General features: G+C 36.5%; 1 protein-coding gene across 1 annotated transcript in view; it reads left to right on the forward strand.

The window, feature by feature from the left end:
* Positions 1-15,865, forward strand: part of RALGAPA2 (Ral GTPase activating protein catalytic alpha subunit 2) — a 292,479-nt gene that overhangs the window by 79,704 nt on the left and 196,910 nt on the right. Inside the window, exons 11-14 of the mRNA XM_015596875.2 lie at positions 6,839-7,006; positions 8,050-8,187; positions 10,873-11,021; positions 15,250-15,361. Coding sequence (XP_015452361.1) covers positions 6,839-7,006; positions 8,050-8,187; positions 10,873-11,021; positions 15,250-15,361 — 567 coding nt within the window. The remainder of the gene's footprint in view (positions 1-6,838; positions 7,007-8,049; positions 8,188-10,872; positions 11,022-15,249; positions 15,362-15,865) is intronic.

The following is a 15,865-nucleotide window of genomic DNA, read 5'->3' on the forward strand; positions in this document are numbered from 1 at the left end:
AAAAAGAACAAACTAATCAAAAACAGACTCACAAATATAGTGGACAATTTGGTGATGGACAGAGGGGAGAGGGTTTTGAGGGGATGGGAGAATGGGGTGAAGGGTTAAAGAAGTAAAAATTAGTAGCTGATGGATGGATGGTCATGGGGATGGGGAGCATGGCATAGAGAATGCAGTTAGCATTAATACATTGGCTAGGTGGAGAGTCAGGGGAGGGAGGGAGCACATGGGGGAATCGTTTTATGAACTATGTCCAACCAATGTACTGTATACTTGAAACTAATTAAAATAAATAAAATTTTTTAAAAAGTAATTATTCTGAATACACCTCAGAGAGATGAAAAATATGAGAGGTCAAGAAATGGAAGATATAGTGAGAAGGTATGAATTATGTGTTCAACTCTTCTTTATCCTTATTTTTTGTCTATTCTGTCAGTTGCTGAGAATATCCTACTGTGACTGTAGATGTTTATTTTTTCATCAGTCTATCAATATTTGTTATATATATATGTTTGAGACATAATTATTAGTTGCAGTACAGATTTAGAAATATTATATGTTCCTTTGAACCGAATCTTTTATCGTTAAGAATTTTCTATTTACCTCTAGTAATTTCTTTTTCCCTCACAATTGATCTTGCCTATTAATTTATCTCTACTGGATTTCTTTCGGGTAGTTTTTGCATGGCATATCTTTTTCTAACTTTTTACTTTCAGCTTCCTCATATCTATATGTTTTGGTATCCTTTTAAAAATGGCATATTGTCTTTTTAATAGTTTTTAAAATCCAACCTTATAATTTCTGTCTTTTCATTGGAGCATTATTCCATTTATAGTTAATATAACAACAGCTATAATTGTGTTTAAGTTTACTACCTTACTTTTTACTTTCAAGTTGTCTTGAATTCTTTCAGACTGGTTGTTTTTAGCATTCCATTTTTCTCCTTCAGATTAGTATTTTTACACTCATTTGTAATATTTTAATGGTTATTGACATCTTTCCTCATATTTCTGATTTTTTATTAATATACTGCTATAATATTAACCAGATTGTACATACAAATAATTTTGCTTTTATATGATTTTATTTTCTTCCAGGGAGGATTTATATTTGCTTTCTGGGAGACAGATAACATGGTATACGTTGACATTAGGTTTGGGTTATGTAATTGTCTACATTTGTCAAAAATCATCAAATGGCTCATTTAACATTTGTGCATTTCATTGTTTATACATTTTACTTTAAGTATGATAAACAAATTTTTAACTCAGCAATTGCGTGCTGAAACATTTGGGGTGAAATATACTGATGTCTGCAGCTTTCTTTGAAAAGTATCAAAAATAAAATGAATTGTAAGAAGGATAGATAGAGGGGTGGATTGACATTATGTGATAATGCAAATGCTGATGGTATATGGATATTCACCATAAAAAGCCTTTCAATTTTATGAGTGAAAATATTTGTAATAAAATTTTGGAGCAAAATTAGAATGGGACATCAGTGTACTTTGTTATACTGTTCTTTGTTGATTTTTCTTGCAAAATATATCAGAATATTTCATACACTGGTATATTGCAGTCTCGTCATAACATAGATTCCTCTATTCTGGAATCTGATGGTACATGCCTTCCATCTATGGAGATTTATATTTTGCATGAAACCTTGTTAAACTGAAATCTGCCTCTAACTTTAAGACAGTATTAAAACAAATCTTTGAAACTTGAGAGCAAGATCTGGATTCAGACTTCCAGTCAAGATAGCGGAGTAGGTAAATGCTATGCTTGCCTCTTCTCATGACCACATCAAAATTACAGCTAAACTACAGAGCAAGTCTCATTGAGAACCACCTGAAGTCTAGCTAAACAGAAGTCCTATAATGAAAGATATACAGAAGAAGCCAACTCAAGACTGGTAGGAGGGGTGGAGATACAGAATGGGCTGGTCCCACACCATGAGTAGTGGTTAAAAATCAGAGCGGCAACTTGGCTATGGAGGTCCCTCCTGAGGAATGAGAGCTCCCAGGCTCCCTAGCCAGAGTTCCAGTTCCAGGAAGATAAGTCCCCATACCTCTGACTGTGAAAACCAGTAGAGAATGTAGCTGAGTGAGACAGAGCACTGCTGGAATCCCAGATGTTCCTTTTAAAGGACCTGCACACAGATTTATTGATGGACTCACTCACTCTGAGCTCCAGTGATGGGGCAGCAGTTTGAAAGGTGCCACAGACGTTCAGGGAAGAACTGAACTATCTGGCTTCCGAGCAAGGGCTAAAGGGGCAGCCTTCTCTCAGACAGAAGTGCAGACTCAAGGGGGCACCATATCTGAGTCTCCATCAACTTGGCTAACTCTATTCGCCCTACCCTGGTGATTCTCTGAGACCCACTGCACCTAACCTGCAGGCTCACCAAAGCTGCCTCCAGTGGCTTTTCCATACACATGACCTGTCTTCCTATGCTGTAGACTTTCCTAAAACCTCTCAAAGGTTCGCAAACTCCAAACAAGCAGCATCTGGTTTCAGCATGTCTTATACCTCTTTGCCAAGTAGCCCCAAGCCCAACACTAGTGGCTGCCAGACTTAGCTTGCAGCTTAGCCTCTCCCAGGCACTTTTAAGCTCAACACAAGTGGCATCTATCTGCAGATGACTTTGTAACTTCATACTAAGTGACCCAGGCAGGCACAGTCAACGGCTGACCTACAATAGAGCTCCTCCTAAGAGGCTCCAGAACTAACACACTCAGTGGCCAGTTTCAGACCATACCAGAGCATACCACCCAGCTACCTCTACAAATGACATGCCTGGGCAGACTGGGCAGGCTGCAGAGCCCCGCTAAAGCAAACCCTGCTCCATAAGGTCAGGCCCTGCACAATAGCTTCTCCACTATAATCAAAGCCAGTCCTCACAACCAGTCAGCTTGAGGGTCATTCCCTTCCAATGACATGCAAACAGCAACCAAGGCTCAACTAAAACAGGAGGGCACACACAATTCACACAAGGGACACACCTGGAGTACCTGGCTCAGGTGACTAGGGAGACTGTGCCACTGGGCCCTACAGGACACCTACTACATAAGGCCACTCTACCAAGACCGGGAGACATAGCAGCTCTACCTAATACATAGAAGCAATAACAGGAGATATGGTACAGGAGATAAACATGTTCTATATGAAAGAACAGAACAAAGATCTAGAAAAAGAACAAAATGGAGACAAGCAATCTACGCAATGCAGAGTTCAAAACATTGGTTCTAAGGATGCTCAGTCATCTCAGTGAAAACTTCAACAAAGAGATAAGAAACATAAAAATAGAGATATAAAACAACAAAGAACCAGTCACAAATGAAGAATACAGTAACTGAAATGAAGAATACATAAAAGAGATTAGATATTTAGATGAAGCAGAGGATTGAATCAAAGATTTGGAAGATAAGGTAGCAGAAAATACCCAATCAGAACAGCAAAAAGAAAAAAGAATGCAAAAAAAATGAGGATAGTTTAAGAGGCCTCTGGGAAAACAACAAGTGTACCAACATTCATATCATAGGGGTACCAGAAGAAGAAGAGAGAGAGCCAGGAATTGAAAACCTATTTGAAGACATAGTGATGGGAAGCTTCCATAACCTGGTGAAGAAAATAGACATACAAACTCAGGAAGTGCAGAGAGATCCAATAAATAGGAAACCCAAAGAAACCCACACTAAGACACATCATAATTAAAATGCTGAAGGTGAAAGAGAGAATCTTAAAAGCAAGAGAAAAGCAGTTACCCACAAGGGAGATCCCATAAGACCATCAGCTGATTTCTCCATAGAAACTCTGCAGACCGGAAGAGATTGTAATGAGATATTGAAAATGATGAAAAGCAAAGACCTATGACCAAGAGTACTCTACCCAGGAAACTTATATTTGAAATTGAAGAAGAGATAAAGAGCTTTCCAGAGAAGCAAAAGCTAAGGAATTCATCACCACCAAACCAGTATTACAAGAAATGTTAAAGGGACTTCTTTAAGAAGAGGGAAGATCAAAAATATGAATAATAAAATGGCAATAACTACATATCTATCAACAATTCCTTTAAATGTAAATGGATTAAATGCTCCAATCAAAAGACATAGGGTGACTGAATGGATAAGAAAATAAGACCCTTACATATGCTGCCTACAAGAGACTCACTTCAGATCAAAAGACAAACACAGACTGAAAGTAAAAGAATGTAAAAAGATATTTCATGAAAATGGAAATGAGAAAAAAAAAAAAGCTGGGGTAGCAATACTTGTACCAGACATAATAGACTTTAAAACAAAGGCCATAACAAAAGACTGTGAAGGACCCAGTAATCCCACTTCTGAGTATTTATCTGAAGAAACCCAAAGCACTACTTCAAAGGGAAATGTGAATTCATATGTTTATTGCAGCATTATTTACAACAGTCAAGATACGGAGGCAACCTTGGTGTGTGTTCATCAATGGATGGATGAATGGATGAAGAAAAGGTAGTACATATCTACAAAAGAATATTACTCAGCCATAAAAAAGAATGAAATCTTGCCATCTGCAACAACATAAATAGACCCAGAAGGTATTGTCCTGAGTGAAGTAAGTCAGAGACAAGTGCCACATGACTTCACTTATATATGGACTCTAAGAACAAAATAAGTGAACAAAACGAAACAAACTCATAGGTACAGAGGACATTTTGATAGATGCCAGAAGGGAACGGGGTTGGGGAAATGGAGAAAAAGGAGAAGTGATTAAGAAGTACAAATTGGTAGTTACAAAATAGTCATGGGAATGTAAAGTACAGCTAAGGAATATAGTCATTAATATTGTAATAACTATATGTGGTGTCAGATGGTTACTGGATTTATGGGGGTGATCACTTTGTAAGTGGTATAAATGTCTAATCACTGTGTTGTACATCTGAAACTAATATAATATTGTATGTTAACTGTAATTGAAAAATAAAAATATTTACATATTGGGGTGACATTGGTTAATAAAATTATATAGGTGTCAAGTGTACAGTTCAATAATACATCATCAATAATACTCATTGCATTGAGTGTTCACCACCTAATGTCAAATCTTTCATTACTATATATTTGATCCCCTTTGCACTTTTATACCTCTCCCTTCCCCATTTTCCTTCTGGTAACCACTAAACTGTTGTCTGTGCCTATGAGTTTTTGTTCGTTTTTTTTTTTCCTTCATTTGTTGCTTCCAGTTTTATATCCCACAAATGAGTGAAATCATGTGGTTCTCAAGTTTTTCTGTTTGACTTCACTTAGCATGATCTCAAGATCCTTCCATGTTGTCGCAAATGGCAGTATTTTATCTTTTTTTATGGCTGAGTAAAACTTCTGCACAGCAAAAGAAATCATCAACAAAACAAAGAGGGAACCAACTGAGTAGGAGGTGATATTTGTAAACAATACATCTTATAAGGTGCTAATATCCAAAAAATATTATAAAGAAATCATGTAACTCAACAACAGAAAAACAAAAAATCCAATTAAAAATTGGGCAGAGGACCTGAACAGACAATTTTCTGAAAAAGATACAGATATGGCCAACAAACATGTGAAAAGATACTCAACTTCACTAACTATTGGGGAAATGCAAATCAAAACTACAATGAGATACCACCTCACACCTGTTAGAATGGCTATCATCAACAAGACATGTAATAACAAGTGTTGGAGAGGTTGTAGGAAAAAAGGAACCCTCATACATTGCTGGATGATTGGATAAAGCAGGTGTAGTACATATATCCAATAAAAATTATTTTTAAAAAAATGGGTAATAAAAAATTAAAAAGTGTATCATTTGTTAAGTGGAAAAAATTGAAATTATGTAATAAACATTACTAAATACTTTTTAAAAGACCTAGATTCATTGTTAATGAACTTTGTAACTTTGGGAAAATATCTCAGGTGTTCCAAGTCTCATCTTAATTTTTCATCTGCGAAATTAATGCATTCATTGGAGTGTTGAGTACTTCTTCATGTTCACCCCTCATACAGAAATATTTCTTAAAGCTAATACTAAAAAGGCAAATGCATTTTGCCTTTACATTTTTATTTACATTTTTGAAATTATTACATGGAATCAAAACCTTTATGTGTAGATATGTAAGGGGATTCTTTACCATTAAGAAGTTCATATAAATATGCATAATGCTACAGCTGGCTAGTGTTCTCATTAACATTGGTATCTGTACTCAGTGATATGCTGGTAAATATTGAAAAACTAGCTCTCAAAAAAACAGAAGGGAGGGAGGGAGGAAAGAAGGAAAGAGGAAAGGAAAGGAAGAAAGACAAGAAAAGAGAAAGGCAAAGACAAAAAAAATAAGCCTGATTGGTAGCATTCGTAAACTTCTATGGTGTAAATGCTCTCACAGTGGCCAGTTCAAGCTACCAACATGATGTCACTGAACATGGAGTTGGGAAGAGTTGTGACAGTTGGCTGCAACTGGCTGTCCTAGTAGGTCTTTTAAAATCTATATTCGATTCATTGGGAAAAGTTCCCAGTTGTACAATTATTATTTATATAGCCATTTAAAATACCTGTATAGGTCTGCATTTTGGTTATTTTGTGGAAAAATTATTCAGAATAGAGAAGTTATTTTTAAATTGCATTATATTTTCTGGCCCAATTATGAAAATTCCTTTTTCCTCAGATAAGTTTGGTGTGCACAAAAAGATATGGCCCTGTGTAGTATATTTACAAGCTGTATGTTTCAAAGGAAAGTCTGAAATTGGTAATTGGAAATGTCTTTTAAGGGGCTCTATAGTGATCTGAGCTTGTGTGGAGTTAAAGGGAGTTTTCTCTTTTCATTTTAGGCATTTTTGTTGCCTTCCTGTGACATAGCTGTAACAAGGAAAGTAGTTCAAGTATACAGAAAGTGGATCCTCCAGGACAAACCTGTGTTCATGGAAGAACCAGATAAAAAAGAAGTTGCCCAAGAAGATGCTGAAAAATTAGGATTTTCAGAGACTGACTTCAAGGAGGTAATATTTTATCTCTTGTTTCAGTTGGGAGTATATATATTTTAGCAAAGTATACTTAGTCAAGGATCCCATTCAGTGGGACACAGGCAGTATCATCTTCAATACTCTTGAGTTGCTGAGTTCCCCGAGGACCTGCCTCAGTGAGGCTGCTTCTGTGCTGTATTTAAGATCATTGGTGGGCCATCTCCTAACTCTCAGGCTAGGTCCACATGTGCATTGCAGCTTCATTCAGCATTGCACAAGAGTTGTTTAATAAACTAACATATTTTAGATATCTCTGTGTGAGCATAAAAATGTCACTGCCTTATCATTGACACGTTTAAATAAATAGTATTTGAAAAACTAAATTTAGAATATTTTGGCAATCTTTTCTTGTGTAGTGTCCTGTTTCAGAAGCAGTCAGGATGTTACAGACTTGAAAGAACTAAGTAATGAGGGTTATCTCCACCATAAGTAAGCTTAACTGTGGGGCTGAGTGCTGTCTTCAGAGAGTGGATGCTGTCAGAAAGGACCTCTTAGTCTGTGTTTGATAAAGCTACAGGCTTGATTAATCTAAAATGGCAGAGTGAGACCTCTTCCTGAAACACAGAAGAAACAAGTTACATTTATATTTCTGGCATGCTATTTTGAAATCTAGTCTGAGAAATACTAAAAGTAGGTGTTTGTCATAGCAATTAATGACTAACATTTAAAAATATTTGTAACCAAAGGCATATCACTTTTAAATATCTGTATTACATAATTTTGATTTTTTAATATTGGCAAAATCATTTTAATAACTAGTCAGGAGGTCAGAATGAATAGATAAGCAAATAGAATTAATCACACATTTTAAAGGTCTGTATTACACACTCATTCAGTCACTGGATGTTTATTTCTTCAGCTCGTACTAAATGACGGGCACTATTTTAAGTGTTGGAGGTAGAGTGGTGAACAAAGTGGAAAAAAGATTTGCCCTCCTAGAACCTATATTTAACATAAGGAATTAAATATGTAAACAAGTGCTTCTTCACTCTCTGTTAACTGGCTATTATTTTCTAAAGACTGCATCTGAAAGTTCTGGTCATAAACGATCGTCCAGTTGGGGACGAACATACTCCTTCACCAGTGCTGTGAGCAGAGGGTGTGTGACAGAAGAGGAAAATAAGAATGTGAAAGCCGGGGCCCAGGCTATGCTACAGGTATGAGGCCTGTGGGCCAGAGACATAGTAGTCTCCAGTTGGAGTCAATTTAAACATTTGTTTACTTGAATAACATATAAAGTGTGATATTTTTAGCTGTCTGTCAGTAAACAGTTCTTAAATTCTCTTTTAAGTTTTCTTCCTGATGTCTCACTTTAAATTTGTAAAGATTTTTTTCTAATCAAAGGAGATATATGAGCTACTTGCAGTTTTTTTAGAAGGATTATTATACAGTGAATGTGAAATGACTGAGATTTAAATCTTAAAAGTATCTTCTGAACTCATATGGGTAATTAGTTACCTAGACTATAATTTGTAAGAGAAGTGTGATTGATTATATAATCTTATAAGTAATATTCCTTTTAAAATTGCCTGTGTTTGTGAAGAATGATAGTTAATCCAATAATTTTTAGATATTTATCTGAATGAATTTTTGAAATACCACTTGGGAACATGGGAAAGAACAACTTTGGTTCATCATTTAATCTCCCAGACTTCAAAATTTTATCTCAAAAGTGGGGATTGGGAAATTACCTTTTGGTCCCATCCAGCATGAAAGTTGTTTGGCATCTGGGTGAAAACACAGGGTGCTTCTCCTTCCCATGCTACCTAGCAACCCACCCTTCATCTCATCTCTGAGTTTATAGTTGGGTCCAGTGAGACCTCCCACAGAGAGGACAGGCATGGAGTCTGGGGATGGCATGGGCATGGCATGCATGTTCCCAGTTTTCAATGACACTATGTTTCTATCATCTGTCTCTTGATAAGATTTCTTATCATGGAACCCTTTTTGTTTTCAGGTTAATCAGCAGTGTAATACACCATAAGTCGAGAGTTTTCTCATTTATTAATGAAAATCAGCAAATGATTTGAAATTAACTTAAAAAAAATTAAGGTGATTTTACTTGAGTATCTTCAGAGAACTTTGGTTCAGCTCATAAATATACCCCAAATCCCTACCAAAAAATGCTTTCAGGAATCCTTGCCTTGAGTCCCTCGGCAGCCCCTTCTTCCAGGTGGATGCTATATTGCCATCATCAGCCTCCAGTGTCAGTTGGTGGAGGTTGTGGGTGCCAGTTATCCCCCTGGGTTCAGAAGAGTGTTATTTGTTTTCTGAAAGGATAGGTTACATCTAGTTGGCTGAAGCAAGAAAAAATTTTTCTACCTGATTTTAGTGCTATACTTTTAAAAAATATTTAGTTTGGATTCAAATAGTTGTTTTTGTTCTCATTGTACCAGTTCCTTGGCCTTTTGCTTTGTTCATTGGTGAATAGCGCCCAAATGGAGATTTGATGAGGCAATACTCTTCTATAGTTGCTTTTGACAAGTACAATGTAGACTTATTTTGTTTTTACCTTGATTAATACTAACGTGGTCGTAAGAAGTATTCATGTAGTTGGCATTTTGCTGTTTGTTTTTTTTAAAGTAAAATGAAAGAAGTATAATATATGAAGATTCCTTACTTTTACATGGGAACATACAAAGATCTCAAATTCAAATCAAAAAGCCAAATATATTGAATTATAAAGGATCTATATTGCAATATATCATCTGAGGCATACTTTAAAGAACTTAGTCACTGAAACTGCTCTGGTTTGTTAGTCAAATGTTCTTTGTTTTCTTTTTTCTTTCTTCATCATTGCTGTTATTGTTTATCAACTATTATAGTGCTTATTTAGTGATTTCTTCCTGGAAAATTGGAACATGATGCCTTTTTAATATTGCATAAGATCATCCTAGGGGCTGTCAACATTTTAGTTCACCCACTTGACTTTTGAATATTTTTATTTCTTCGGTCAGTTCGTACATCTGTTTGAGATGTTGTATTAATGGATTTCATCTACAGGTGAGCCAGAGAAGTTCTGTGTGTTCTCAGATCATCTGAGTTTGTACTGTTGAACACAAAGGAGTTAAGAGGGAATATAACTCTAGATAGATGGAGCAGATCTGTTCCCACCTCAATTGACAACTGAGACAAAGTAAGGGGTTGTGAGGGTCATCTGTCTAAATGGATAGCCTGGGTCAGTGCTTCTCACAATTTTCTACTGAAATACCCCTGATAGTAGAGGACTATAACTTTGTATACTAAAGGTTTGAGACAGAGCCTAAATTTTTTTTTGAAATCCATTTCTAAAGAATTCGCTTAGGTTTTTTCTTCTACTGCCCAATGTAGTTCTCATATTTAAAATATATGCTCCTGGGATATGTGTAATGTTAATCATGTGGCTTTGGCTATTTCCTGGCATTTCACCACTCCTAAGGTCCACACCCTTGTTGAGTGATTCTGGGCGTGCTTCCTGTCACCAAGTTGTTCACGTACTGGGAGATTCAACAATAATAAGATAGTCCTTTTGAACCACTTTCTATCGTTTTTCTCTCTTTTCTTTTTTTTTTTATGAGATGTCAAAAAGAAGTCTTCAAAAGCTTTTCTAATTCATAGCATTTCTAAGTTCCAATAGTAATATGTAAGAGTAATTTTTTTTAGGAAAGGTCTTTCAGGTGTTTCAGTATTTAGGTAATTCTAAGAAGTAAACAAAAAAAGTCTTGAGTATGTGTTGGTACTACTTACCTTAAATGAACTAACTCAAAGGTGATTCATTGGTATAGTAATATTATCCTTAAGCAAAATTTATTCAGATTTATATATTTAAAATATTTTCTAATGTAAAATTTGTCTGTTGTAAGGTATTTCTGACAAATGCTGCAAATGTCTTTTTGCTGGAACCATGTGCTGAAGTTCCCATGCTCTTGAAAGAACAAGTTGATGCTTGTAAAGCTGTTTTGATTATTTTTAGGCGCATGATAATGGAGCTTACAATGAATAAAAAGACATGGTAAGATTATTTCAAATTAATTAATATAAAAAAGATGTTTCTGTTTCTCAACATAATTAAATGTTACAGCCTCCACTTATATGGCTTTACAGAGTTAATAGTAAGAGATAATCAGTCTTTTATAACAGTTTCTGTGACTTATGAAGAAATTAAGTATCTATTACTTTGGTAATTCATTTATTTTCATTACTGATTTTAAAAATGTTCTTGAATTAAGAGTAAATGGACTTATTACTTTAATATTAGATTTCTCCAATTTAAACTGACATCAGTTTTGTGGAAAAGCAATATAACTGATATTTTATAATACCATTCTTCATAAGCCCAGGAGAGTTTGTAAGTGCTCCAAAATGCTGTTAACTGACTTGTATTGCTTCAAACGAAGTTTTAAATTGATTTTGGAAAAACAATTCTTTTAAAGGATAAATTGTCAGAGCAATGAACAAATAGTGTAGTCTAAAATATAATGGCGTTGTTAAAATATACTTATGCAAAGTGTTTTTATTTTCATTTTTTGTTTTTGTTTGGTCTTTCTGTAATATCCCTAAAGGTAAACAATGCATTAGGTTTTATCCTCATGCCCTTCTCCCATAATGAATGTCTTCACATCACTCCAGTTTCTGAGATGTTTTCAGAGGTTCAAAGCCATAGACCAGAGCGCCTCAGAGCTACTTTCCACTGCTCTTCCTTAATGCATCAGAAAGGCAGCCTCTCATTTCTGCTTTAAAATGTTTCTTTAGTCCACCCTTTACATGTTCCTCCGCCACAGCCACCGTCTTCAAGCAGACAAACTGTCCTCGCTGCTTGCCTGGCAGTGGTTAGCACTCCTCTCAGTGTTCCTTGGCCTCAGCTCTCAGTCCACTATGGCCACTGCAGACCAGCACTGATGGCATACTTACCTCCTGGAAATTCTTGGGAGTCTTTGTTACCAGGCCTTTGGTCTGGATGTCCTTTCTGGACAAAGGGTGCTTTGGAAGGGTCTGTCTGCAGGTAGCAAAAACCATATAAATGAGCAGGACTGAGCTGGCAGAGGCCTTTGGGGCCACTGAATTCAGCCCTTTCTTTCTCAGATGAGAGAAGTATAGGCCCACAGGAATTCTGAACTGCAGAAAGTTTACTAATACAGAAACTTCAGGTATCACAATAATTATTTTAAGACACAAATTCCACTGTCATCTTTCCCAGCACTGTTTGCCAAGAAGCAGTTGTTAAAGTTGGAAATATTAGAGTGGTGAACAAAATGATTTAAACAGATACTGTGTCAGTAATACTGAAAATGATGAGAACTGCTGGTATGCTTTCAACTGAAATATCTATTCCTTGATGCCACAGTTATAGCAATAATATTTTTGATGGTTTTTTTTTTTCCTTTTAAAACTATGAGTTCAATATACTGCTGGTATGTTGATATTTTTTATATTTTTTTGTGGAAATTTTAAGAAATAAAATTAAGCAGTTCTTTGTTCTTTAACAATTCAGAAATGTCCAGGTAAAAGTATAAAAAAAAATTATAAAAATAGATGAAAATACTCACCAAGATATAGTCAATAGAGCATAGAAAGGGATATGACCTGTTTCCCTAGAAGATTTTCTTACATATTTTAGTACCAGACAATCTATGAATTCCCTTTTTTCCTTCCCTTTTTTCCCCTCCACTCCCTTCCTCCTTTCTTTCATCCAGTAAAGAACTGTCAGGCTTCTGCTATGAGAATATAGGATAAACTAGACAGATACTATTCCTACCCTCATGAGGTTTCCATTCACATAGACAGACAAAATGAACACAGAAGCAATTTCAGTACTATTAAGTGCTAAGAAGTACAAGAAAGCTGGGGAAAGGGACAGTGTGGAGAGCACAGGAATTTTTTTCATCAGTTATCAGGGAAGGCCTTCCTGAACAGAGCCCTGAGGGAAGGAAGGAATGAGCCATGGGGAGGTCTGAAGGAAGAGCATTCCTGGTAGAAGGAACAGCAAGTCACAAGCACAGTATGTTCCAGGCAGGACAAGATGGCAGCCAATGTAGTGGAGCAGACAGAGGAAGAGGGATAGTGGGAGGGGATGAGACGGGGCCAGCTCTGGCCAGAGCCAGATTGCACAGGGCCTTGCAGGACACAGGAAGGACATTAGCTACCTCTCTGTGTGCAACACAAATCTGATTTATGCTTCCAAAATATCTCTCTGACTGCCATGTGTAGAAGAAACAGTGCAATGGGTGGATCACAAGGTCTGTGGCCTTAAACAGTGGTGGTTTAGCCCAGGGCTGTAGCCAGGAAAGTGCTAAGAAATGGTCCCAAAATGGTGAATACGGGTGTGTGAATGAGGACCAATACTATCTGTGTGAAATCATGATAATAGAGTAAATAATAAAGTGCAGGAAAACCTTATTCCTCTGCCAACAAAAAGATAGCTTATGGGCATAATTTCATGTGCTTTGATAGAAGTTTGTTACACTCTTTGAGCAGTTCTCTTTTAACAAAGATGACAAAAAGTCAGTGTTTCACAAAATAGAAGGGAACAAGCTGAAGTCAAACTGTTAGGAAAGATTTTTCCAAACTCGAGATAATTTTTCATCCTCTTTTTCTTCCAGAAGACTCTGCAAAGGAATTTCATGGATTTCTAAGCTTTCATAGGTTCAGAAATTAAATTAATCCTGTGTCTTTGTCAGTCATTGCTTCGATCAAGTTTGCATTTTTTTATACCTGTTCTCATGACTGAGGTCTTATTTGAAATTATTATTTCTCTTGTTCTCATCATGTCCACAAGATGGGTATATAACTATTGATGTGAAAGGAGTCTTTTTTTCATTGTCTTAAGCATCATAATATGAGCAGGCAGTGGCGACACTGGGGGCTGCCCTTCCTCTGACTGTGAAGGGGCCTGGGGACCCTGAATGTGGTGAGAAACAGGCTATCCTCAGCTCTGTGCCATTTCTTCCCACCCTCTCTTCTTTTCATTCACTGCCCACTCCATGCACACTTGCCCAGATATCCTGTGACTTGATAGCTCTTCTTATTCTGTGCTCCAGAATCCATAGGCAGTGCATAGGACAAGCAAACAGGTAGACCAGAATGCTGTGAGAATTTTGCCAACAGATAACCCCAGGATGAAAATCCAGTGGGGTCAGCTGCAAATAAGGCAGGAAGTCTCTAGAGGTCATTAACCATGAGAAGTTTAATGAGATTCAGTATCTTGTTACGAAAAAATACCATCTCAATATGCAAAAGTAGGAGAAAAGTATAAAGGAACTATGATTTAGAGATCTCATTATCTGACTTGGACTAGATGACTTTGTCCAGTTCTCTATTTTATCACTAAAAAGCAGTAAAACCAAGGAGAAAGTTATAAAGATAAGTGAATGGTTAGGATGATTTCCTTCAGAGAACAAATAGACCTCCCTTATATACAAAAGAGAACGTGTTATCAGTTTCTGTGGGATTCAGGAAAAGAAGAAATGAGCAGACACTCTGCTATGAAGAGTGTAACTTAGCCATAAGAAAGAAAAATACCTTGTGGCTGTTCTAAAGAACTTATTACTATTATAATTAATAGTGTTATTTTGTCTCTTTAGTGCTTTATAATCTTCAAAGGCCTTTTACATTAAAAGACCCTTCTGTGAGGGACACTGTAACTGAGATATCATGATTTCCATGGTAGAGAATCAGGATCTTCCAGGCACAAAGCTCCATGCCTCACAGTGACCAACAGTTACCTTTCCAAACCTTCCTACCGATGAGAGTACTGTGGAGTTCAGTCATACTATGGTGTTGACTGCATATCTCCCCAGAATAAAGATCAGAATGTTGGTTTTGTTTTCTGTCACAAAGATAGATAGGGAGATTGTACAGGTTAAGTAAAATAATGGATGTGAAAATTAAAGAGTGCTGCATAAGGTCAAATAGATACATCTGTTCACTGAGTGCCCACCGCAGTTGTAGAGACAATCTTGTCTTTTTGCAGGGGGAGAAAAATCAGGCTAGGATGATACCTGTTTTATCCTGCCGATTGATGTGGACATAGGAGGCATATTTTTAGAACTGTTGTAACATAAGGTAGCTCATTTTGGTAAAATATGGTATTTATTATGTAATGGGCATTCAGATTTTTAATACTTTTGAGTAATACATGTTTATTGATGTTGCTGAATTCCTAAGAGAATTCCTCATATGTATAACTTAAAGTGATTTGGAGATGTGATTAATAATATGAGCTTTTATTTTGGGTGGCCCAGGGAACAGATGTTGCAAATACTACTCAGGATAACAGAAGCTGTCATGCAGAAGCCAAAGGATAAACAAATAAAGGACTTATTTGCCCAGAGCTTGGCAGGGTTACTGTTTAGGGTAAGTCTTTTTCATTAAAACACTGCAAATGCAAAAAATGAATCAGATTTTACAGCAAATTAATTTTAATCACTGAGAAATTTAAGAGTAAAATTAAACTAACTTTAAATTTCTAGAACTTTAATTAGAAATTTTACTTATTAGCTTTGTCTTGAAAGTTGTAATCTCTTCTTTACAATTAGTTTAAAGCTTTTTTAGGCCTTCCTGCCTGTCTGCCATCTACTTCTTCTTTCGATTTGCTCGAGGTTGGTAGAGATTAAGAAAATGATAACAGCTGATGGCCTTGAGCTGCGGGCCAGGTGGAACTGAAGTGGTAAAGGATGATCAGCAGCATGGGAATGGGAATAAAGTCAGGGAGCAGTTCAGGCTAGAAATAAAAGGAGCCATTGGTGTGTTGGGCAATTGTATTTAAAGCCACAAGACCAGATAGGCTAACCTAGGGAGAAAATATGTGTCATAGGGCCAGTTCCATGAGTGGCAAAGGGGAGGAGCCAGCCGAAGATG

The sequence above is a fragment of the Pteropus alecto genome, unplaced genomic scaffold (assembly GCF_000325575.1).
Source record: "Pteropus alecto unplaced genomic scaffold, ASM32557v1 scaffold45, whole genome shotgun sequence".
Taxonomy (NCBI): Eukaryota; Metazoa; Chordata; class Mammalia; order Chiroptera; family Pteropodidae; genus Pteropus; species Pteropus alecto.